Source organism: Plectropomus leopardus, chromosome 5 (assembly GCF_008729295.1).
Source record: "Plectropomus leopardus isolate mb chromosome 5, YSFRI_Pleo_2.0, whole genome shotgun sequence".
NCBI lineage: Eukaryota > Metazoa > Chordata > Actinopteri > Perciformes > Serranidae > Plectropomus > Plectropomus leopardus.
In genome coordinates, this window is record NC_056467.1 from 11,119,006 (window position 1) to 11,140,423 (window position 21,418).

Below are 21,418 nucleotides of genomic sequence, written 5' to 3' on the forward strand. Positions count from 1 at the left end.
TTTTCCACAAGTGGCCTTTATAACTTCATTAAACAGTCCACTTTTTTGCTGAAAGAGGACTTCCAACTGCCCCATTGTTGTTTTGTTCTGTCTTCACCCCCTGCTCTTCACTAACAAACCATCCTCCCTCTCTCAGTCCCTTGTTCCCTCTATCTCTTTTCCAGAAGACCCCAAGCAAAGCCTCTGGAAGCCTCCAATCCTGCACACGATGTTTTCATTTCGGGGAGAGCTGTGCGTGTCATTCCCACACTGCAGCCAGATGAATCCCAGTCAATTTGTGCACATTAACACACGCACACACAAACACACACAATGTCCCCACATATTGCGCATGCATGCTGCATTTTGAAGCATTTTTCATGAATTCCACTTATCGTACATATTGCAAGTATTTGAAAGATGTCATCAGAGGACAGACTTGGATGTAAAAACAAAAAGCAAAACATTTTAATGGTCTACAAATAATAGTGTGTTGTTACAAACCCAGATTTTTTACATTTTAAGGCCACAAGTTGATCGAATGTGTGGGCTCACGCTCTGTGCAAGTTTCAAAGCAGTTATAAAACTCTTGACTGCCCTCCATAACACACACACACACACACAAATCAGGCACTTTTTCTAGGCAAATACTCAGTGTTTAAAACAGGAATCACTATCTCAAATATTTTAACTGATTTCATTATCAAATTTGCTCATCAATTCTCAAAAGTAATTTATCCTTTGTCATTTATCAACACCTTTTAAAGCCTCTAAAATTGATGAACAACAACCTGTTTTCAGTTTATTAAAATTTACAATTTAACTTTAATAAACACAATGAGAACAGACAAAAAAAGAAACCATTAAAATACATAACCTACTTACTTACTCATAGCAGAAGTACAAATATCAAGGGAAAAAAGACCAAATGAATAAAATCTTTAAATCTATAAAATTGGGCAGGCAGAATGCTCCATTACTAAAAGACTACCAGTGTGCCATGATCCTATGCAGCGAATGAAACAAAACCGGGGTCCAGCAATGGCGGACAGAATGCGGTGCAACTGTTGAATTGTCCCACTTGCCTCCCTTATGGTCAAAATGGCAGCAAAGAAAACAAAACTTGGGATTTATTCATTTCGTCTCATGCCTACTTTTAGTAGACCATACGTATTGAGCATTAATCTGCAAATGCTGCAGTTCAAAAGAGTCCTATCTTTTCTATGGATTTCAGTGTTTGAGCCACAAGCAAGGCCAAAAGACGCTTTTTGTTTTTAGCCTTGCCGATTTCCAAAAAACTTCCCCTTCTAACAGGTTAAGAGTGAGGAGTCAGCAGTAAACAACAGTATAGAACAGTTAATGAAATCACTGCAACCACCAGAGGTCTTTGAGCATACAGTCATACACGTGTACACAAAAATATTAGGCTGATTTGTCAAGTAGTTGGCAAGATTACCTGTGGACAGACAGACACAAACACACACACACAACCAAATGCATGATCCCCTTACCTGCAGTGCATGGCCGTGCTCTCCTCCAGTCTTCTCCCCAGCAGTCGGGCTATAGCAGTGAATGAGTTGCTCATCCTGTAGATGTCTTTACCGCAGCCTCCCAGTAGAGATGGATAGCGGTCGGTCAGAGCTCTGATCTCCAGCAGCAGCGTGTGGTGAAAGCTGTGCTCCATGCTGCCCAGACAGGACACCAGGTAGACCAACGAGCTGTGAGCATGAGTCTGGAGTAAAGAGACAACACAGAGAGATATGATGATAAATAGAAGAAATTATAATAATGTGTTGTGACCCATGCTGGCAAGAAAAATACAGAAAAATGGATAGGATTGCCAACATGTTATTATTGTAGGAAAACTGCCCAGTTTAATGGTTACTTCTAATGTTACCGGTTGTTTCTGAGTGTACTGAAAATGACTGAAAATGGGACCAATGTTTTGTTTAAGGAAAGCTGGAAAGTACTGTGTAACTACATGTGTTTTGGCGAAAAAAAAAAAATAGTATTTTATCTATTTGACACACAGTACCCTTAATCTACCAAAGAAGTTTGGAGGGGTGTTGCAACTTCTCTTGTTTCTAAATCCTAACAAATAATAATAAATACAAACATATGCTCTCTGCAAACTTGTCATTACTTTCTCTTCAATCTTTGTAATAACCAGATTCACACACATTATATCAGTCTCAACCTGATTTTTGTGTACAAACGTATCCAAAACATATACAACCTAATCACCTTTAACACAGAATAATACTTAACAAAATGTCACTCTCCGTTAAGCTTATTTGTTTTCTTCTCAAAGGAAAGTTTTCTTCTTATTTATACTTACTTTCTCCTTTTTTATGTAATAGGCAACATGGTATAAATATAGCCCTGCATATGAAACACATACTTTTGTTTCATAACTATTTAAACTTAGGTTTTGTTCTTACCCATTTTGGATCTCAACTTTTTATTTAACAAAAAAAAAAACCCACACGTTTTAAAGTGGTGCAAACCAGTCAAAACTTAAATCACTGCGATAACAGATGAACAAAAGTGACATGATTTCATTAACAACACTCCTGCTGTGTTTTAGGGCAGATCCAAAGCCAACTAAAAAAACATCTGTGGACAAAAACAAGGTTCATTTAAAAAACTTAAGTCTCTATGCATGTAAAAACTCACACTGCTTGGACAAAAAAAAGAGACTGACTGATTGATGGAGGGAGAGAAAGACAGACAGAGCCAACCTGTGCTTACTGAGCTCAAGCACACCTTGTAACGAGGAGAGAAGAATGCACTTACTGCACAGTTTGGGCATGTTTCACAAGCACTCTCTGCAGGATGCTATATTTATACATGGATGCTGAAACTACCAGAAAAGGCAGAACTTGAATTTATACTGTAACAACAAGCCAAGTAGGTATTTAGGAGGTTGTGGGCCTGGAGTGAGGGCTGCAGGTACGAAGATTTTACTAGGATGTCCACTGCTTCTGCGCACAGTTCAAGTATTTATTGTTGAGACGATTTTCCTTTTTAAGGACTCACTACAATACTTCCAAACATTACAGCATGAGCAGAACTTGAATCATTTTCAATTTGCAAGACATTTTACATTAACTCTATTAAAAGCCTGCCAAATCATTTGAGGCCCTCCTAAATCATTAAATGTCACAGGTCGTGTTTAATTGTGTGGAAAAAACACTTGGCCTTGATCTGATGTCCTAAATACATCACTGGTTTAAATCCTGGCCAAATTCTTGTGTAAAATCCTGCAAACAGCACAATAACTGGAAGTTTTTAAAAAACTAAGAATGGTTGTATTATATTATAACTTTCAATGTTCTCCAAAGAAATTGTGGCAGAGTAAAAGATATTCTGCCAAAGTGCCAACAAGGACAGGATACAGATCTGGAGAAAAAGATCAGTTCTTTCTGCCTCGTGTGCGCTCACACACAAACAGATACACAAACACACAAATCAAAATCCTAGGAAGAGACACAATTTGGCCCATCCATTTCTATCACTCCATTATCATAATTCTAACAACACTGGGAGCCAGTCTCCTCTGGCGGTAACACATGTGTTTGTGTGCAGGAGATATCTGTTATAAAACTTAATTTTTAAAAAATGAATGATTCAGAGTTTACAAAAAAATAATGAAAACACTGCACCAGTTCAGCAACAAGCCAAATCCTTTCTCTGCTTACTAACCTCTTTACTTTTTTTCCCTTTCTTTCCTTGTTTGCTCAGTTGCTTAGTTTCCTCTGATTGTCCATCAGCACACTGATCTCTCTACTTCCTTTGGAGCTGCAGTCTGGCACACTAACAAGCCCCATGGAGTTACTGCTGTGCGCACAAATGTGTGCTTTCTGTCCCAGAACGCATAAATTATTTGTGACAATGAGTATTTATCATGGGGATGATTTAACGTTTGATTCTGAAAATTTCGGAGAAACTGTAAGGATTTCACTAAAGCACTTCAAAAGTGACAAAATACAAAAGCATCACACTTTCCTTATTAAAACCTGATGTTAACAATTAATTGACTTATTTACAACCTTATGGAAATAGAGACCAAAACAGGAAATCTCAACCAAAAAAACAGCAAAGTGTGATGGTTATTTTACTCCATTCAATCAATTTATAAATACATGAATACTGTATGTCCCATGATGTAATTGTAATTGGTAAGTAAAACTAGTGTCTCCACTGTACCATGATGCTTTACTGAAGGTTTGATGTAACATTTATTTGCTCATCACCAGTGGCTTTATGCTTTTTACATAAATCCTCCATATTATCTGCATGTCATGTCCGTCTTTGTCATTCCCAATATTTGGCTTGCAATTTCCAACCCCATGTCAGTGGTTTTATGAGTTGTGAGCAAAGAGTTACGTTTTTACTCTTAAAATTTTTGTTCTGAATAGGTTTTAAAGGCCTGTGTAGGTAAAACTATCTGCCTCTCAGGGTTGGTAACAGACTGTATAAAATAATGGACGTAGCTACTCTACTGTGATGTCATCATTTGGTTTGTGGATTGCCATTTTGAAGCCTTGAGTTTGCCATTTCAGCTGTTGCTTATCTTGGATTTTTGGAGCCAAGAGTGACCAAATTTGGATGAGAGGGTGGATTTGACTCATAGACTGTCACTCATGTGCAACCCCCCCTTAAATATGTATATGTATAACTCTAAGATTTAATACAACAGTTGTCATGATTGTTAAAATTACTAATAGAGACCAAAGCCGTTTTCGCACCATACTGTAAGCATGTTTATTTCTGCTTTAAAGTTGGGCGTTTTAACATTTTAACTATGGGGATTTCCTCTATTTTGGCACTTCCTCTGTTTTGACACTAACTTTCAGTGTTGTTTGTGCAGTTTTTGCAACCTCAGAATTTACTTAATTTTTCAGCCTTGGAGTTTGCCACTTGATTGAGAACCACTGCTTTGTTTTTAGAGACTATTACTAAATAAACAGGTTTCTAAAAGGTCCCATATTTCAGATGTTTAGATTTTCATGTCATTTTAAATATAAAGCAGAGAAAGTACTTCAACTATATATCATTACTCATTACTCAATCCACAGACAAATGCGCACAGACCGAATTGAGAAATGCCTTTTAACAAGCTGTCATGACTTCCCTGAAGCTGTGATTTCACAACTTAACTGTGTAGACCGTTTCAAATTTTGTTTCATTGTTTTAACATAAACACTCTAAATAGGTCTTTTTGTATTTCCTGTTGGAATGTCTCACATTGTGTGTGAATGGCATCAGCTGACAGGAATATGGACAGTAAACATGGAGCTGTTTCCTACCAGTGCCTTTTCAGTGCAATGGTCTATACATATTGAAAGTGCCGCTACACTGTCATTCCCTCTGCTGTTATGATGGTTCAGCGATGCCAAAAGCGTGATGTGGATGGAAGAATCAGTAACACAAACCATTTAAATCAGACTGGATTTTTTAGAAGGGGGGCTTTAAAAGACAGTGCCAAAACCAAACGTATCACACAGAAGGTGAATACAGGTATATTCAGGCAGAAAATATGAAAAAAAGTAAATAAATAAAAAAAGTGTTTTTTGGACATGCAAGCATTTTAACATGTTCTAGTAGAAACCTAAAAATACCAGTATGACCCTGAAAATGAGCATAACATGATTTTTAAATCTCCCATATGGACTGCATGGCATCCCTCTCTATGCCAGTCGTTTCAGACCTGTTGGTTTTTAACTTGCAAAAAATATTAAAGTACTGACAAGAGGCGGTGGTTTCATATTTTTACAAGTCATGCGCAAAGAGTTATTTTTTCCTTCTCAAATTGTGATTTGGAATAGGTTTTATAGGCTTGGAGAGGTAAAACTCTCCAACTCCCGGGTTTGGGAACCACTTTTTTTTGTATAAGTTTCTTTTTTTTTTAAACATTTAAATGCTATTATTTCAATGAGCAGATCACAACGTTAACAATTTTAAACCAGTGCAGCTTCATAATCTTGATTTTGGCTATGAAAAAATATATTGTTTTATGGAATCTGTGATAAACTGAGTGACCAGTACCACAAATGAACATGCTAAACAGTTTACATTTTGTCCAAGATAACACTTATGTTGTTAAGCTGTTACATAGTTAAGGTTGCAGACTTTGGCTACATCATATTTAAAGGTTTTCCCAACTAAAGCTTTAAAAATTGGCCATAGAATTCAATTGACACACTTCAGAAACAGCATTAACATCAAATAAAAATGTTTTTAATCTTTGAAAACTAGTATTTATTACATGACTGTTACTTTCTCTCGTTTTACCTTTATGGTTATTGTGATATAAGACAGACAATAAGTGCAGAAACACATTATAGACCAACTCTCTTCAGGAGGTTAGGGAAGCCAGAAACAGTGTTGTGCAATCCTATCACAATCGAGTACAAATACACCCCAGCGAGTGTGTGTGTGTGTGTGGCACAAATGCGAACCCACAGGAGGTACTCTCCACTGCCATCACCAGGAGGCCTCTGCAGAGGCATTTCCCAGAAATACATGGGTTATTTTCCAAATGGTTCCAATGTGAAGAAAGACAGGACACTGAGGTCTGACCAACTGCGTGTGCGTGCATGTGTATGTATTTGTCTGTGCTGAAGCTGGGTTGGCAGGTTTTTCGACAAGAAGATTGAGGAGGAAAGGTTGCCCTGGAGTAATAGAAAACTGTATTATGGTTTCCAGCTTCATGATGTGTGTGTGTGACAGTAATGCGATATGTTCTCTCCTTTCCTTAATTTCCCCAAATTGTCGTTAAACTGCCTTAAATAGACCCAGAGGAAAAGGGGGAGTGGGAGCCCTCATCCTGTCCTGCTGTCACCTTCTGATGAAGGCGCACACACATTATAGACCGACTACAATGTGTGACCTCATCCTACCTATTATTACACAGTGTTGTGTGGATAGTCATGTATCGTGTCTGCACAAAGTTGATTCGAATATCTCATGCACCATATTCTTATTTAAGCCTTAATCAGGCTAGTCCCATATGTGACCTCAGCACTCAGTACACTCATACAAATGTTACTTTATTACCAACTGTCCAGTATTTCTTTGCATCTTAAAAGTTATTTTCATGATTGCACAAATGTTAACTGTCCAGGATGAGAACAGCTTTTCTCTTTCTAGGATAAACCCAACGATTAAATCCAGTATTTCCACAAACTGTGTTCAGTTCAGAACACAACTACAAACATTTTCTGATCATTTTGTCCTTTTAAGGCACAAAATCTAACAAACACAGAATTTTTGGAAGAAACACGTATTCCCCAAAGTAAGTTCCATGTTATCAGATATTTTTATACCAGTGAAGGAAAGTGCATCCACCAACCAGAGATGGTTTAGATTCCAATAGGCTCAGACAGAGGTTGTATAGGGTAGAAATGGTGGTCTACGTAGGTTTGCAAGCATTTATTGTGTTGCTATGTACCACAGACTGCAGGTTTTTTTAAAGGCTGGCCAACAGAAGGATGGACTTTCAGATGGACAAGAAAGATAATATAAACACAAGAATTACGAGTGTTAATTTAAACCATCAGATAAGCAAGACTCGCAGTCAAGTTACCAGCTGTGAGGCAGCAGCATGCTAACATCCTCACAATGACAATGTTAACCTGCTGATATTTAGCAGGTATGATGTTTCCACTATCTTTGTTTAATGTATAAGCATGCTAACATTTGCTAATTAGCAATAAGCACAAAGCACCGCTGAGGCTGATGGGAATGTCATTAGTTTTGCAAATATTTGGTCAAAAAACAAAGTACTAAACAAATGAAAACTCTGACATGATGATCATACAAGATGAAGAGAAAGAGGAGCATTGTTGCCAACTCTTTTCTAATGAAAGTAGCAAGCACTAGCTCAAAAAGTCAGATGTCATGTGCTCATTTTCATATTGTCATTATGCATCAACTGAAGCATTAAAATGATGCTGAATTAATTTCAATAGAAAAATCCTTGACAAAATATTTGAATGATATGAGATTTATGGTGCTTTATATACTATAAAACACCACTTTTTCAGCAATCCAGATGGAAAGTTATGTCAACATAACCACTGAAACTCACAACAACTGAACTCCCACAGGGAGCGCTGTCTCTTCTGTCCCACTGCACGATGCAAGAGGAGAGGGAGAGACTCCGCGCTTCATGATAGAGCGCTGGACTGCGATTACTTTGAACAGCATGCATGGGAAGGATTTACAAAATAATTCCCTGTTTTGGTTTCAGTATTCTTTACAGAAATAAAGTCGCCAAGAAGGTCTGAAAAGTCTACATCCAACAGTTGTAAAGGTATTTGACCTAAACCCACAAATGTCAGCCCCAAGTCACCCCAGAGAAGAAGTCAGGGAATAACCAAAATTACTAGGTTACATTTTCTGGAGATCATGGATGTTTGAATCTAATTTCATGGCAATCCATCATTTGACTGTTTTACTCTGGATCATACTGGTGGACCGGCTGACATTACTGTACTCTACTGTAAAAAAAAAGTAGGCTCAATTCTGTTGTTTTTTTTCTCCACAAAGAGAGCCAGGCGGCTGATAAAAACAAACCAAGTCATTAAGTGTGTTCTTATTAGCTGCCTGCAGCCTACATCACTCCCTCCCTCTCCAGCCCATCAGTCAACAGCAATGCCACCCTGCAGTTTGCTCCACTTTCCAGGCTAATTAACCTGTAATCAGCAGCTCAAGTGTTTTTAGGGCCAGCTAATGGCTGAAACACCAATTTTTACGTCAGAAGTGCCATTAGAGGCAAATGAACAACCAGGTCTGCAGGGCAGCCAAGTGTTTAACGCATGGGTAGGCCAAAATGAAGCTCATGGGACAAATTTAGCCTGCTCCTAAACTAATTTTGATACTGTAAGTCTTCCAATAATGTACAATAGTTGTAGCAGTAGTTTAAGTTTAGTATTTTTGAAAATGACTACCTGCTGCATCAAATTGATTCAAGAAAATATTGAAATAATGAACACACTTTCTGTTCTACAATACAGCTGATTTTCCTTTTCACATAACACATAAAAAGTACCTTTCTTGAGGTTAATGTTCCTTTAAATTGTGTCATGCTTGGATCATAAGGCTGACAGGGCTGTTTCTTAACTTTTCCTTCAAATGAGATTTTTTTTCTCCTTCCTCCAGGACAGTGATTTGTTGTGTTTCTTTACTTGTACTCAGCTGTAAAGAGACAGAACTCTCTGAGGAGTCGCCATGTGTTTGTTTAGGACAGACGCTCCTCAACAATGATGTAGGTTTTAGACAGCAGTTTAAACCTCCGGATGTGCCCGGCCAGTCCACTGGGCGAGTGTGTTTTACACTTGGCAGGACAACAGAGAGCAAGTCATGTGAGAGTGCACAGCCGGTTCCTCCCTACTCATTGAAATAATCACTCCTGCCTGTTTCAGTGTGTGTGTGTGTTTTTTTGTGTGTGAGTGTGTATATGTGAGACTGTGCATTGCTAGGCAGTCTTTAATGGCATTAATTATTCCCCTGACATTTTGACAAGATTTGGATTATTTTTGGAGCTTGTCTCTGTTTACGGCAAACAGCCAGTGCACCAACAACACAGACATCTACTGCAGAAAGCTGACAACATGCCCAACCTGTGTATGCTTTGTGTCCCAGCTAAGAAGTTCAAAGTAAAGGCCTTATCACACCAAGTCTTTATTTTTCATATGCCTGTTTATAATCCCTCACCTGATAAAAATCTGTACACACAGAAACCTCACTGATTCAGGTGCATTTTGTTGCTCTATTTGTTGCAAAAACTCACAATATGAGAAGAAAATGTAAAGACACATTTGCTCACTTGCTTTTCTCCATTACAGGTACAATGGAGAATGCAATCTGCTATAAGTATCGTCATTGCCGTTGTGTATTTGTCAGTAGGCTAATGTTACCGCCTCTTAGTCATGAAAGATTTGAAGAGGAGCTTTCATTCTATACATGTCCATTTCTTTTTCTAGCTGGACACAATTACAATTTTTTTTGAATAAAATTTATAAAGCCCATTATCACAAAACACAGTTTTCCTCAGAGGGCTTTACAGCATATGACATCCCTCTGCCCTTAGACCCTCACAATGTCTAAGGAAAAACCTAGTAGAAAACCTGGTAGAAACCTCAGGGAGAGCGACTGAGGAGGGATTCCTCTTCCAGGACGGACAGACATGCAATAGATGTCATAAATAAAAATTCAATTACAGTAACCACTGTCCCTTCCTGCCCTGTTCCTCTCTCTTATTGCAGATGTGTCTTGCAGGTTATGCCACATTTCCATCATTTCCTCTTGGTCAAACAACTCTTTAAAGGATTTCGAACGATGCAATGATTTTAGACAAAAAATAAAAACTTGGTGTGCAAATGCCTTAAAGACTGATTCAGTTTAAATTTGTTTGCTGTTTCCTTCAGTATTTCTTTCCATATAGTCTCTTCATGTTACTTAGCTGGAGATTGGGAATAATTGCATTATTCTTCTTTGAGGGAATAGTTTTTTGGGAAATGAGAGTTAGATGAGAAAACTGATATCACTCTCGTGTTTGTATGGTAAATACAAACCTGCAGCCGATAGTCAGTTAGCTTATCTCAGCTGGAACAGTGGAAACAGCCAGCTTTGCTCTGTCTGAAGATAACAAAACCCTTCTACCAGCACCACTACAGCTCACTAATTAATTTGTAATTTCTTGTGTTCGTTTAATCCATACAAAAATCATAGTGTAAAAATGTAGTGCTATTTAATAAGGATTATTTCCTGGCTGGGATCAGCAAATTCCTGGCTTCTCCCCGACTCTACTGAAACTTTCACTATCAACTACATTTCTCTTTAGCAAACTGATTTAAACTTGGTTTTAAATGTATTTTGAGTGAGTGTGTGTTTTTACCTCACTAATGATACCGACGGCACCATGGATTTTGGCCACGTGACCTAGCAGAGCAGGGCATTGTTGTCCAACAATCCTCAGCGTTGGCAGAAAGCTGACCAATGAAGAGGGGCTGGCCTGTGAAACGTCCACGAGCACACCCAGCAGGGCTTCAGTTAGGGATTGGTCTCCTAGGTAACTAACAAGTGTGGGCACCTGAGGGCTCAACATCTGTGCGGGTGAGAAGGAACAAAGATGGAAAAATATTCTTCATTATTTGTGATTATAGCACTGTCATTGTTTGGGGACCACCATTAACAAACAGAGGCTTGATGTGTCATTAATAACGGCTGGAGATGAGGTGATTAAACTTGGAGTGAGATGATACGACCGGTGACTAACAAAAAACAAAGCTTGACTATAGCACTGTGGGGACAAACTGAGTCAGCAAACAGTTCCTCCTCATTATCAGGACTGGTCAAACTGGACTGGATCAGACCAACCATTGTCAACCCTCCTGCTGCTATTTTATGAGTCACTTTTTCTGAGAAATCATATTAATATGAAGGTGCTTGTCTCTGTAAACTTTAAAGTTGCATGTCATTGCGATTTTTAATCAGTTACATCCAGAAAGTGAATATTAGGTTGCAGAAAACTTCTGTGATGAATGCAGCTACAACTGAAATATTTTGTGTGTCTGTGCGGGGGGTGGAGATCAGGATAACTCCAGATGGCTGTTTTTTTCTTTAGTGCTTAACGTGTGAGTGAGACTATCCATGTTTTACCACCATGTGCTGTGTTTGCTGGTATGTGGTACTTTCCCCTCATGTTGAGCATCAGCAGCCCTGCTTCGAAATATGCAGGATTAAGGGAATTCCGGCTTAAAAATGTGCAGTGCACGTGCATTGTTCCATTTACTCACTTCTAACTATGTCCCAATGGCTTTTTTCAACATTTCGACATGAGCTCATTACAGGATATGGCGAAGTCAAACGGTAAAAGGTCTGATTAAGCTTGACTCATGGACAGAAATAAAAAAAAAAGGCACACACATACTGTTGTAAGCTAAAGCCAAGTTAAATGTAAACATATGCCATAACCATAGAGTTCTGATTTGGTTGGATAGGGTTTTGTTTTAGGTAACACCAAAGTGTAATGTGTTAACTATCTCATTATCCTTTAGATAATAGTATAAAACACAGCTGGAAGGCTGCTCACAGTATTTTGGGTGTTACTTGGCTTCTTGAAACACTTATTCCACAGCTGACAAAGTTTGCCAACAACAAAATTAAAAAAATACGATTAAATATAATTTGTGTTTTCATCACTGGTTAAGTGTCAGTGGTTTAAGTGGGATAATTTAATTTACTTGAAAATTAGGCATATATAAGTATTTTGCTTCTGCAAAAGCCTGTTCAGTCACTACATCATACACAGACTGTTGTTTTTTGTTTATACTGGCGATGTAGTTTGTGTTTAATGTATTATGTATGATGACTGAATAAAATACTACTATTAAAAAAATACTACTAATACTACTACTGAAATAACAATAACAGTTTCAACAATAAATAGTTTGATTTATCCACAGTGTATGGTGCTTAATTTCCAATATTTCAACAGGAAAAAAATAAAAATAATAATAATAATAACATAGACAAACACTCACAAGTGGATGTTGCTCAGCAATAATTTGAATGAGTCTGATCAGATGTTGTTGCTCTGGGGACTCCAGCTGTGACGTCATTGCTGTTAGGTTGCCTAGGTGACAGTGGATGGTATCTGGTTGTTTCGGGTAGACTGACGGTAGCACTCGTAACAGCATGTGGTTACCTGCCAGAAAGAGACAGAGCAGGTTTCAGTAGGCCAATTACAAACTTGCTACCCACCATTTTGATGTTAAAAGGCTCGTTAAAAATAAAACACTTGGAACCACAGAAAATACAATTTTCTCTGAAAAAACGAGGGGAAATTTTACAAATTTGGCAACCTTTTACACTATACATCACTTCAGCCCCTCTTTTTTTCCTCTTCTTGATTCAGTTTATGCTAAGCACTGTTATTGTCATTAGACCTTTTACATGTGCACATGCATATGTGTATAGAGGTTTGTAGTTTTATTGAAAAACTACAAATACAGTTTTTGTAAATGTGTCATTAAAAAGCTACACAGTACATAAAATGACAGCATAAATGTCATATTGGTCAGACCACTGTGTCCTACTATATATCTTTAAATCCTGCAGTTACAGATGACTACAGACATAAACATGTTTCCTGATTTAACATATATCCACAATTGATATCAATTGCCAGTTGTCTATCTGGAAGAAATTGTTGTTAGAGTGATGTTGAGGTTTTCTGGTCCATAAAATGGCCAAAATAGAAGAAATTCTATATTAAATTTGACTAAAATTATACTCAAAAATTCCAGACTTTTGCTTTACTGTCCACTGATAGATGTGTCTATGATTGATATCGTCTGAATAACAGAAATGCATCTCTGTACCATTTGCATTAAACTGTAACATTACAGAACTGTTGTATCACAATGCCTTAGTTTTAGGTAGATGTACCTAATACTATAACAATTTGCTTGTTATCAATGCTGCCACATTCCCAGATCTAATAACAATTAACTAGCTAACAATAATTGTATTTCTAACATAAGATCTGAAGGCCAAAAGTATGAAAATCAGAACCAAATTGCATGAAACCTGAGTCTTTTTTATGGTGTAGCTGCACTGTAACACCACTGTAACCCCCAACTGTTATTTTCCTCAGAAAACACACATTATAAAACATCTGTGTTCTGTAAATATAACTTTCTCCATTTGTTGTCAATATTCTCTCAATGATGCAGGAAAAAAAGTCAGTGCTGACGCACGACTGGACATGAAGGCATTTGTAAGTCAGACAGCCCAACAAACCCACGGTATTACCCAACAGCCTTTGACTCACGTATGAAACATCTTTAAGTGATTCACATCTCTGAACAAAGGCTCTTGTTTCCAAATGGTAGGTTCATTATTGGTGACATTTCAAGATTTCAAACAATGGCTTCTGTGTCCTACAGTGAACCAAACACTAGACAACAAGGGATATTGTGATATTAATGTTTAACCACAGCAACACTTTGCTTGATATAAAACTTGTACAGAATAAATGTTTATGGAACAGATGCTGCCTAATTTAAATGGTCTGACAAGGACAGAAATACAAAGCATTAGACTGATATTTAAAGAGAATGCAGGGTGGTTAATCAGATTTTATCAATGCCAAAAAACACAAACAGAGCAAAAACAAGAAGGGCTGTCCTGAACCCAAAAGGCAAAACTTCACTTCCAAGGAGAAAAAAGAAAGTGAATAAAGTAAATGTCGAGAGATCAAATGTCTTGTAGATCTCCTAATATAATGAACTCTTTTATATGTATACCATATGTCGATATATTTCAGCTTGAACGAAAAGGTTTCAGGCTGAGGTCCATGTTATGTTTAATTAGATAAGATTGGAGGAACTTTATATATTGATGTTGGACTAAACAGAAAACAGGAAACAGAGGAAACAGAAGCAGATGGTAGAGGAATAGGGTATTTTTGTCTTATTAATCAATTTTTACCCCAAATGCTAACTTGCCACATTCTCATTACTCCACAAAGTCCACCTGCTCAAAAGCAAGCTCCATGTCCTGGTGCAGCAACGTTATTCACCTAATTCTAACCATTTTGTCCAATTTATTGTTTTATTTCCAATCTCCATTTTTTGTAAAAGTTTATTCATGTCAAAAAAATGCTGTACCAAGAAGAATTGCTGACATGCTAATGCTGTTATTTGTATTGACGATCTTATTTTAGCATGTGAGTATGCTAACATTTTCTAATTTGCTATTTACAGAGTACAGCTGAGGCTGATGTGAATGCCACTCGTTTTGCAAGTACTATAAACAAACTCCAACATGAAAAGCTAAGGGATCAGCAGAGGGTTAAAATGACGAATCAATAAACCACTTGAAAAACCACGTGATAAAATTAAATTTAAGTAGTGACAGCAAGTGCCTCAAACATTGATATCCTCAAGCAAAATAACAGTTTTTATCATATGTTATTATTATGAACATCTGTTCCATAACATTTCAAACAGTGGTGAACTTTTGTCATGTCTAATAAAATGATACAGCAGGAACCTAAATAAATGGTTCCAAGAGGTGATTCACATCTGTAAATCACTTTAACCACAGGCTTCATCGTGTAGGACTGACTGTTCTGTACTGTTCTGTGTGGAGGCAGAGGAGGGAAGAAGAGCACACAGAAGTATTTAGAAGAAAGTTGTGGCTCCTTTTATGTCTCTTTCACTTCCCTTTAATCCTAGATTACACCGTATAACATCATTGACACACCCAGCTCTACACTTAGGACACAAATCACCATAAAATGAGACAGATACAGTACATGTACAGAAAGAGAGAACGAGTAATAACCATAAAGTTGAGGTTGTAGCTTTTACAGGTCTTTTCACTGGAATGTTAAAAGGCAGGAGGAGACAAGAGTCTGCACAAAAACACACTGAAGAGGATTTATAGAGTGTACCTGGTAGAGCACATTCACCAACATCTAAACACACAGACTGCACGAGAAACACAAAAAAACTCTTGATTATTGATTAGCTTCATTCATTGACCGATATTTTATTTTGGGAAACCACCTTATTTGACTCCTACTGTGTCTCCTTAGATTATCTGTGTGTTCATGTGTGTTTGTGTGTTTACAGCAGGGATACTCAACTTGCTTTGTCTGGGCGCCACTTTTGCAAAATTGAAGGAGACCAGGGGGGCAAGTATATATAATAAATGAATAGCCTGTTTTCAACCTTTTGACGTTTGCTGTCCTCACTCACTACTTCTGTCAAGGGGAACCAACCCCAGTCAGTTTTTGTGCTGATTTTTTATGCATCAGCCAAAAAACAACAAAAGTTCTCATTGTGAATCAGTTTATTTTCATTGTCAATAAGAAAATGGTCATCTGGGTCACTTAGCATCCTATCCATCACGAGATTTGGCCCACCGGCCACAGGATGAGGAACACTGGTGTACAGTATCTGACCTTCATACCTTCATTCCAGCATACACCCAATCTATCATCATGACTTACAAACGTCAATAAAATATCCTGTGATGGCCTTTGGTTCTTTAGCACACAAAGGCGACATTTTTGAACAGCCCCTCAGACATTTTCCTGATGAACTAAAACTATTGTTAAATTCATGTGAGGAGGCAGGAGAGGACGCGGTGGCTTTTTTTCTGCTGTGCTGTTTCCCAAATGTCATATTAGAATTCCAAGGTGAGTCACAAAAATACATTACCAATTCTGGAAAGATACTTTGTATAAAAAAATACTTAAATACAGCTATTGGCCATATTTTTACCTAAGAGGACACTAAAACAGTCTGAGTCATGGGAAAAATGATTTTCTGCATTTGTGCTGTGACATAGCAGTAAAAAGCCATTATATCCCATAGCAATGATAAAACCATAAACTGAAGGTATCGGTATCACTGCTGGGACCAGTGTATCTAAATCAATAACTTTCTGAGATCTAAAGAGGTGTAATTTATTTGACTCTGTTTTACATGTTAGGGAAAATAATTTTAGCCCTCAAACTCTGAGAGACTCTTGAGATAAAGGATAGTACATACTGTGCATGACTTAAGAGCAATAACAAGGTGTTTCACACTTCCATAAAACCCAGCCCTGTTTCCTTCTACACACCCTTTCAAATCTGACAACACAGGAAGTAAACATGGACCCACACTGTTACCTGGAGCAATCCAATTTCAGTGAAACAGTCTATATAATGCATGGCTTAAAGAGCAAATTACAATGTCTTTTTTACAATAACTTCCATTTGGAAAACCTCTGAATCACATCCATAAAATGTAACTGTGTTCAGCAAGTGCTGCCCCAATTGGTTAGTTTTAGCCACCTACATATTTTCACCTACAATATTTTCACCACTTTACCTGCCTTTGGTGTGGAAGCTCTGGAGCAATTTTTGGCTCAAGACTTGGGCTCCAACTATGGATTACTTTTTATTATGAAGTCATATACCAATTATTTTCCAAAGTAATCGATCAATCTTTAAAAAGTAACAAAAGGAGGGAAGAGACATTTATGCTAACATGCTGTTGCTAAGAAGATACAATATTTATACAATACAATGTTACCATGGTAGCACTAAACACAAAGAAGAGCTCAGGCCGGTGGGGATGTCATCAATTTTAGGAACCATGAATGTGTAAAAGTTTGTGGTAATGTAATATTTGAGATTTTTAATTCTGGATGAGAAAGGTGCAGGGACAGACTGACCGACAGACTGACCAATGGACCGACACTGTCATTAAAGCCAATAACCTTACACAAAATATTACACATGTAAGAGGCTGGAAGTAGTGATTTCTTTTGCCATTTTTGCTTGAAAAGCTGCTCCAACAACTACTCAGTTATTTAAATTTTTGCAGAATTTCTTTCCAGCTGATTAATCAATTGCTCATTGCTGATCTATTTTAGACAAAGAATGGAACATCCCATTAATATCCAGCAATGCACATAACCTGCCAAAAGACACTGAAGTCTTATGCAAGGGGGGCTATTGTGCGAGACAAAAATGCAGAGATCAGCACAAATTATATCCAGAGGGATGCTTTTGGATAGCTTTACGACTTTGGCGTGTTTTCTGTAGCTTCCAACACTCATTCCTTGTATGTATGCCCTGAACGTCGTATATCACACAGCTCAAATAAACTGAGGTGGGTGAAGGTGGGAGAAACTGTCAAAATGCTTCATGCATAAAAAATATTTCATATCTAAATCATAAAGTGAAAACCATAACAGTAGACCAGTTGCACGCAAGTGCATTTCATAGATACACACACGGACAGTCTCTCCTGCAAAGTTTAAACTCTATGACCATCCTCCCCTTTCACCAACTTAATCCGTACAGACTCTCTGACGGTGTGTGAAAGACAAAATGTCCTGTCCTCTCTGACTGGAACTTCCTCTTCATCCTATATTGTTACTAAAAATACTCATTAGTGATGTTTTCAGGCAATGATGAGCCCCAGAAAGATACATTAATTAGCGTGTCTTTCACTAATGCTGAGTCAGCAGTAATAATTGCAGCTGGAGGTGTAGTTAACACATTTGTGTGCTTGGTGTCATATGATATGATATCTCATTTATGTCGTGTCATTTATATACTGTATCTGTCTCTGTGACACTAAAGCCCTTTCCCCAACAGTTAATGTGTAACCGGATATGATACCTTTGTATGTCAGTTCACATGATATCTTATGAAAATGCACATACAACAGTTTGTATGATAGCTAACAAGTTAACACCCAACACATTAGTGCCCCTACCACTTAGGTTTAGGAAAGGAATCATGGTCAGACATTGCCACATTATGAACTTAACATAAAGTTATGCAGGTTAGGTTTAGAAAAGCAAAGGCACATAAGTCAGGTTTAGGAAAAGAATCATGCAACATACTTAACGTAAATTTACATACATACATAACATCATACCTTAAAGTTCACTTTGTTTCACATAGGACACCACACACACCAGTTCTCTGGGGTGAAGTCCTGTGTTTGCTTGACCAATCCACCAAACCAACCTGCAGCCTTCTGAGGATTTTCACTCTTTATATTACTTCCTTCTTTATTCCTGTTAGCACATTCATCATGTGATAATTATGTAGGTTATATACAAGTACTGGCTTATGACTACAAAGACTACATATGAATTCTGGTACATTACTTTTGTGAAGAGCACAGACAAACATTATCTGAACATAAAATATTTGTCTTAATTTTGACAATAATGGCATTTTCTCAGGTGAATCATGAAAAAAGGTTTAGAGTCCGGCAAGATAGCTATACATCTGATCCTATAAATTGCATTCCCCTGGAAAATGACATTTTATCATAATTTCTTCAGTATAAGGCACATCTATCCAAGAGCACATACTCAACGCACAAGACACAAACACACATAATGTACACTTACACATTGAAGTTATTTCTGTACGCATCTATAAGAGAAACATGTATGATGTGTTTCCAGTTGGCTTGATTCCAACCTCAGGTCGCAGTCATGAGGCAGAACATGGTAACGTTTACACACATGCACATACAGTAACTACTGTGCATAAACGCACGTGTGCTTGCTGTTCCTTTTTTTTAATCTCAGTCTTTAAGCATATAATATGTGTTTACGTCTACATATGATAAGGCATATACCCTTCTTAACTTTATACCTCCAGGTGGTGGCCGGCAACCACACAGGCCCATAGGCAGAGATGATTCTGCAGACTTTTGGAGCAATTTCTGAGCAATTTCCAAAACGACAGTAGATGCCATCAAATTGCTGAAAAAAGTTATTGCTACAAAAAAAAATTAAAATGTCAAAGGTTTTTTTATTCTTCTACGTTGTTCCTTAATCTCTTGGGATCTTGATATGTATTCTGGATGGACTGTTTTTACCGTTTTTATTGATTCTTGTGTTGTAGCAAATAGTATCTCAGTTTTCAGTTTGTTTTCAGTTTGAATAGGCACATGAACAAAACACCATGTTTATCACAAACTTAGGACTAGAAAAACTTGACACGGTGCACAAAGCTGCATCTCAGATTAATTTTCAAGTTCACAGTTTACAGATGCATACCGTTTCTATGTGGCATATATTGTAGACTTTCTATTTACCTCTGAAGATCCTAGTCACCACTAAAAAAGGACAAAAATGGGTCTATGCGGGACTTTTGGTTTCAACGAGACATAAACAGCACTTTCGTGTGTGAAAGTTCTGTGTTTGTTTGACCCACCCGCGCACCCTGACCTCCTCCACACCGACTTTGCTGTTCTTTTTACCACATCACCTGACTTCCTCCTTTGATCCTGTCATAGTTACGAACAATAAGTTTAAATATGGGTCGTATAATCTGCTTGCCAGCTGTGTTTCAGACTGTCCTAACCCCAAAATGGTCATCATCTGTGAGAAAGACAATATACACATGTATATGGCCATTTTTAGGGGGAGGACAGTTTAAAGCATATAACTGCAGCTGCTGAGCAAAACATAAAACACAGCACTTACTGAAGCGGACACACCAAACAGCAGCAATCTTCAAAAGAAAATTGTTCAAAGCACACCTAGTAGACAGGTGCATTGGAAAATAAAATCCTGCAAAATGAGGTGCTAGATTTCCCACTTTCTTTTAAAAAACGTAAAAGCTTTAATGAACTGGCTACAGGTTCAACCACAATTGTGTTTTATCAAGTGGTAATAGAGAGCGAAATGAAACAGCTTTTGCTTCCTCAGGCAACTTTCTCTCTCTGCACAGCTGTCTGAATGAAAAGGCTGTTCCACAACAGATAACAAGTGAACAAGTGTGGGTTTCAGTTGGTATTTGAAAGAGAGAAAACAGACACAATGAAAGAGAGATCAGGCAGACTGAGAGATGGAGGGAGGGGGAGCAGGATAAGAACGGGAGACGGGGAAAATCCTAAAATCCCATGAGGAAGTCATTATTTCCAACACATGCATACACACAAGAATATATACACCCACAATATAGAAATGCACAAACCGTGTATACACACAAAAAGCACACAGTGAGGCCAACAAATAAATAAATAAACATCGCAAAGCAGGAGAACAATAAACCCATTTAGAAACCCCTAATGTCTGGGTTCCATTCAAACTTCCCCTAAAACACCCACACATACACACATGCATACACACACGCTGTCTCTGCATGGGGCAAAAATCAGGAAAGCTTTTGCTCGCTCTTTCCTCCCCCTTCCATTTTCCCCTCTCTCTCTTTCTCTCTGTGAGTCGCAGGGGCTGCAGTTATATCTGATTACGACATACAGGCTACCTCCAACGATGCATTACTCACCGCCTCACTCACAGGCTGGAGCGACACTTTTACATTTCTTCACTTGTGAGAGCCGCATGTTTTCACAAGGACGGAAATTTAGATAAATTTTAAAACATTTCCTAATTTTCTCAAAGAATAATCCTCAAGTGTATGACTGTAATTTTGTGTAATAAGAGGGTTTGAAGGGGAACTATGCCCATATGTTATTCCTTTGTCAAAGATAAAGATGGGAAAGAATATGGATCATAGACAAATTGGAGTAAGAGCTTGGGTTTCTAGTTGATATAACAATTAGTTTTTGTGTTGAAGAATTTATTCCAGTTCATTTGCAGTCAGATCTTATTTTTTTATTTGGAGGCTATTGTTTTTTTTGTTTTTGTTTTTTTTTTTTTGATGATGATGATATTATAGTCATTAAAAAAAAGTTGAGATCTGGGGTCCATTTCAAAAAAAGTATTTTTAAAGCATTGCTTGCAAGAGGATGGAGGAAGCGTTGCATGCTAAAAAAAAAAGATCATTCAGCCTCTCACATCCTCATGCGTGGGTTAGGGGTATTTACTTTGATCGGTAAAACTTCCCAAATTAACACACAATGTAATGTTCTCATGTAGCCTAGAT

The 21,418-nt window shown here is 37.7% G+C and overlaps 1 protein-coding gene across 1 annotated transcript in view; it reads right to left on the reverse strand.

Annotated features, from left to right (window-relative positions):
• veph1 (ventricular zone expressed PH domain-containing 1) overlaps nucleotides 1-21,418 on the reverse strand; it is a 76,965-nt gene that overhangs the window by 34,484 nt on the left and 21,063 nt on the right. Inside the window, exons 4-6 of the mRNA XM_042487367.1 lie at nucleotides 12,534-12,697; nucleotides 10,886-11,095; nucleotides 1,491-1,711 (exon numbers count right to left, since the gene is read on the reverse strand). Of these exons, the coding sequence (XP_042343301.1) occupies nucleotides 1,491-1,711; nucleotides 10,886-11,095; nucleotides 12,534-12,697 (595 nt within the window). The remainder of the gene's footprint in view (nucleotides 1-1,490; nucleotides 1,712-10,885; nucleotides 11,096-12,533; nucleotides 12,698-21,418) is intronic.